Here is a 5,151-nt window from a genome sequence, read left to right on the forward strand (position 1 = left end):
CGAGCCTGCCACTGATGCACCTGCCGTGGCGGCGCCGAGACACCATGACCACGGCGGCCCCTTAGGTACGTCCCCTCGCCCTTCTCTTAGATCTTAGGGTTAGGGTTTCGGGAATTTGGGGATTTCACTGTAGCTAGGGTTTCGGATTTTGGGGATTTTCCTCAGGTTTTGTAAACTCGTAATCCCCTTCTTCTTTAATGCTTGAACCGAAACCCTAGGGCCCTTGATCTTATAAGTGCGGACGAACAGTATAGTTTGGACTTAATCTTAGGGCAAGAACATGAACAGGAGCATGAGATTAAACACTTAGGGTTCAATCTTAGATCTAGATGGCTCTGGTGCCATTGTTAGATATGTATAGGATCACTAGGCTAAGAGTGAACCACATCAGGGTGCTCGGATTAGGATTTCATACCTTGATCTTGAGCTCCCATGTCTCTCTGTTCTTCTTTTCTTCGTCTTCTAGCCGCCTTAGGGCACGGGAGAGCCCTTCTCAGTGCTTCAGCACCATGAGAGGATTGGGCTCTTAGGGCAGAGGCTTAGGGTGGTTCTGGGCGTCTCAATATCAGCCCACAGCCCTAAGGGGTTAAACCACTTTATATAGAGGTGCTGCACACTGGGGGGGACACCCCCTGGTGTGTTGTAGGAGGGGGTCCAATCATCCCCCTCAATTAATTAGGACAAAAGTGACGGCTGCCCAGTTTAGACTGGTGATCAGCCCGTTCACACCAGTACGATAACCCTAGAAAAGCTAGCTAGTTCAAAAAAGGCGCAAACTTTCCAAGCCCTTCTCCTTGTGCTCGGCAAAAAGGAGTTTTAATTTAGGTATATATAATCTCCAAAATCAAGTTTCAAGACACATGCACTTGGATTGATTTTCAAAGGGAGTTTTTCCCCTAAAAAGAAAAAAAAGGACGAGAGAGGTTAATAATGAACTGATGAAGCCAATTTGCATCCTTGTTGCATTGGTAGATCCCATCATCGATATCATCATCATCATCTCCCTAGTATTTGAATTAACAATGATGAATACATCATAAGATGGTCTCATGCACGCACATTGGACAGACATAAAAAGTATTAACAGCAACATGCATGAGTGTTACAAATCTATCATGCATCATCCAACTAAGTGACTAAATCAGCTGCTAGCTCGATCGGCACCTCCCCCTCCTCCTCGTAGGGTTTCGGCTGCTGCCGAGAATGAAATTGAAGGCCAGCGCATGGCACACCGTTGCCATCGTTGTAGCTCAGTGACCCGGCCATGGTGGAGGCGGCGCCGCTATGGCGTTGTTCACGTTGCTGGCGTAGTTCCGGCGGTCTAGGGTTTGCAGCTCCCGGACCTGAGACTTGAGGAAGCGGAGGTAGTTGGCGGCCTCGTCCAGCATGGAGGCGGTGTCCATCTTGGCGCCGCCCGGGACGAGCTTCTGCAGCACGCGGAGGCGCTCGCTGATGCGCTCCCGCCGCTGCCGCGCCGCCACCGTCTGCGGGTCGGAGGAGATGCGCACGTTGCGCCGGCGCGGCCGCTCGCCGGCGTCGTCGGAGCCGAGGGAGACGGGGCGCATCGCCGCCGCGCGGTAGATCATCTCCTTCACCTGCGCCAGCGCCTCCGTGTCCGGCTCGTACATGGGGTCGTCCACGCCGCCGCCGTTGCCGGCCCCGGCGTTCCGGCCGTCGAAGCTGATGCTCGACGACCCGCTGCCGCTCAGCGACGGCTTCGCCCTCTTGGCGCCGCCGGCGGGAGCCTGAGCGCTCGTGCTGAAGGCGATCTGGATGCCGCCGCCCTCGCCCGCCGTGGTGGACGCCAGGAGGCTGCACAGGGTGCTCTCCTGCGCCGGCACGGAGGACGGCTCGGCGGCGGCTTTCCGCTTCCTGGTGGGCCGGCGTTGCCTCCGGCCGCCGCCTCCTTTTCCTTCTTCGCACCGCTGGCTCGTCGTCGTCGCCGTCACGGCCGCCGCCGCCGTTGCTGTCGCGGCCCCCGGCGCGCCGGTCTCGTGGCCGGAGAAGACCGGCGCGTCAACGACGAGGCCGCCGCTGTCAACCGCCGCTGCGGCGCCTGTGATGAAGGCAGCCGGCGCAGTAGTTACCGCGACAGCGGCTGTTGCTGGTGTGAGGTCGTAGTCCGGTGCCATCCCCATCGCGCCCTGATGGCGATGGCGATGCTGCTGTCGCTGGAGGACATCCGCGTCAACGTCCGCGTAGGCGGGCGTTGGCGTCGCCATCGCGGGGAAGGCGACGGCCTCCCCGACCACGCCACCACCGGCCGCCGGCGCCTTGCCGGCGCAGGCGGCGGGCGCCTGGATGCCCTGCAGCTCCAGGATCGCCGCCGCCAGGGCCTCGTCGAGAACTAGCCTCTCCAGCACCGACATGTTGCCCCCCTCGACGCCAACGCCAACGCCACCAACACCGCCCACCTCCGGCGGCGGCAGCAAGACCGACCCTCCGTCGCCGCCGCCGCTCCACGCGGTCTCGCTCAAGATCATGTCGCTGAAGCTATGATCCATCTTGCAAATAAAACCTATCAACAAACGATCGGAGACATGCACTTGCAGGTTAGCTACATCCTGATCTGATACGCAGGAAGCACACGGAGCTACCGAAGTTGGAAGAAAGCTGTGCGTTAGCCACAGACGCCATTAAATCGACCAAGAACTTGCACAGAATGATATACCAGCAGTATGAGATATTGCGGTCAACGTACACACATACCTTGATTAATGCGAGGCAAAGCTGCAGGTCTGAATCTGATGGAGGTGATGAGTGCCGGTGGTGGTGGCTGGCACTGCCGCATTGGACAGTTTCACTGCACTGTTGATCTAATACTCGCGAGGTAGGCTGATGCTGATGCTGCAAGCTATGGTGATGAGGGAGGTGCAGAAGGAGCATTCATGCACTAAAACGCTATGGCTGGAGGGGAGGGGAGCCCTGCGGCTGCAAAAGCGCCATGGACGGATCAAGGAAAGAGCAACAAGACAAGATGCCTGCCTGCGGCGAGGCGTGGTACTCTACTACTCAGGCTCAACTTTTGGATTTGCTATGGAGCAATTTATCTCTCTCTCTCTCCTGTATATGCAGTGAGTGTGCAGTGTGCTGTAGCATAAGGCTGCAGGGAGGAAAAGTATGCTCTTATAAAGAGGCAGAGAGGCCAACCAAGGAATAGATGGATACATACAATTGTGCGTGTGCCACTGCATTTTTCATAAGCATATATGGTAGCTAGGGGAGGGGACTACAAGCACACAAAAACAGTAGAGTACATGGTCCTCAGTGTGCACACTCGACACACTTTGTGCAGTGACAGATACATAGATGCATATACACATGGGCTGTGTTTAGATCCGTAAAATAGTGGTAAAAAAAAGTCACATCAGACACTGTAGCACTTTTCGTTTGTCTGTGGTAATTATTGTCCTATTATGACCTAATTAGGCTTAAAAGATTCGTCTCGTCGTGTACATCAAAATTATGCAATTAGTTTTTTTATTTACTTACATTTAATGCTTCATGCATGAGGCAAAAAGTTTGATGTGATAGGTGAATAGTGAAGTTTGGAGAAAAAAATTTTGAAACTAAACACAGCCATAGCATCTATCTCAGCTTAGCTTGTAGGATGTAGCTGACCCGGGCTTTCAATGTAGTATCACTCACTTTCGTGTGCACCTCTAGCTAATTAATGGCCTCATTAAATTGGGTTCTGAAAGATAAGCTCTAGCCTCTACCTAGCTAGGCAGAGCCTCCCTCCCTTTACTCGGCAGTCAGCACGGTCCTACTCGCTACCTAGCGGGCTACAGAGGCCCTAGACATGGATGGATTGGGGCTGCATGGCTCAATTATATGTGGTGCAGGCAATACTCTCTTAAGTAATGAAAGAGACTGTGACGGAACTGCCAAATTAAAACTCTAATTAAATGTAATGGTCGTCATGTTATTTGAACACATCGGGCGCATTAGCTTAACGGTTTAATTTGGCGATCCTTTCTCAACCCACAGTCCGATCGAAACATCACCGGTAGTCTCACACGAAGGTGAGCGCAGATGGTACAAGTGCGACATAATACTTAAAATACAAGTACAATACAATTATGAAACATTAAGTTTTACATACCGTTTACAGATATTTACATAATTTATAAATTTTTACAACATAAGAAACCCAAGTTTGGAAATAAAAAGGTCTACCCCTCCTCCATACTGACCAAAAGCATGCACCCCGCCAACTGAAGTGTCCCCTCATAAGAGAAGACTTAAATGTGTTACAAACATCAGTCCCAGGAGGCTGATGACACATTTATTACATCAGATGGTTCATTACCGTACAACTCTATGCGGTAGTGAGCAGAGAAGCGCCACTATCGCGAGGATTACAATCTACACACACGCAACGATATTAAATATAAAAAGAAAGTCATCAGAGTCTTGCGCCATGCAGTATCTCCTGCGGGTGACCCTAATCCACAGGCAAGGCTGGGTGCAGGACGGTACCCCTACTCAACATCGTCCGGTACAAAGTCTGGATCTTCTTCTGTAAAAAATAGAGAATGGGGTGAGTACAAACGTACTCAGCAAGTCCAACCACACCCACGAAGGGGGTATAAACAGAATATCATGCACATGGTAAATCAAGGATAAGGCTAGGGTTTGGTTTGCGGAAAGCAATATTTTATGCAGGGGTTCATTTGAAAGAAAGCCTTTCTAAAACCAGTTTTCTTATACCGAGTAACACGAAGGGTTGATCCACATGGGATCCAAGTTTTAGACTGATACCGGACTCCTCATCCGCCATAGCACACGGCACAACTGCCGGACACATTTCCAAAACAACTCACGCCAACCCATCCCAAAGTAAACACTAGTTATATGACCACACCGTAACTCGCCCAGTACCGTGGGCACGGCTATTCGAATAGATTCTTAACTCTGCAGAGGTGTGCAACTTTACCCACAAGCGGGGTACCGCAACTCGATCACCTTAGTGTCGGTGCAGATCCCAACAAAGCTATTACCCACCTTAGCTAGACCTGACTATCCATCACGGGATGCACCAAGGGGTCATCGACCTTTCACCTAGGTTTAACCGGGGCATAAGTCGCACGGGGCTTATCCCTTCTTCTTAGTCACCCGTTGCTCTCAGCTCTCCTGATGGCGATCAGA

The 5,151-nt window shown here is 52.0% G+C and overlaps 1 protein-coding gene across 1 annotated transcript; it reads right to left on the reverse strand.

Moving 5' to 3' along the window:
• Nucleotides 1-924: 924 nt before the first annotated feature.
• LOC120709589 (transcription factor LATE FLOWERING-like) lies at nt 925-3,247 on the reverse strand. The gene is made up of 2 exons (XM_039995252.1): nt 2,710-3,247; nt 925-2,518 (listed from the first exon to the last, which is right to left on the reverse strand). Exons 1-2 carry the CDS (start codon nt 2,789-2,791, stop codon nt 1,251-1,253), a joined length of 1,350 nt encoding a protein of 449 aa, XP_039851186.1. The 5' UTR covers nt 2,792-3,247; the 3' UTR covers nt 925-1,250.
• Between the last annotated feature and the right edge of the window lie 1,904 nt (nt 3,248-5,151).

The sequence above is a fragment of the Panicum virgatum genome, chromosome 5K, assembly GCF_016808335.1.
Source record: "Panicum virgatum strain AP13 chromosome 5K, P.virgatum_v5, whole genome shotgun sequence".
Taxonomy (NCBI): domain Eukaryota; kingdom Viridiplantae; phylum Streptophyta; class Magnoliopsida; order Poales; family Poaceae; genus Panicum; species Panicum virgatum.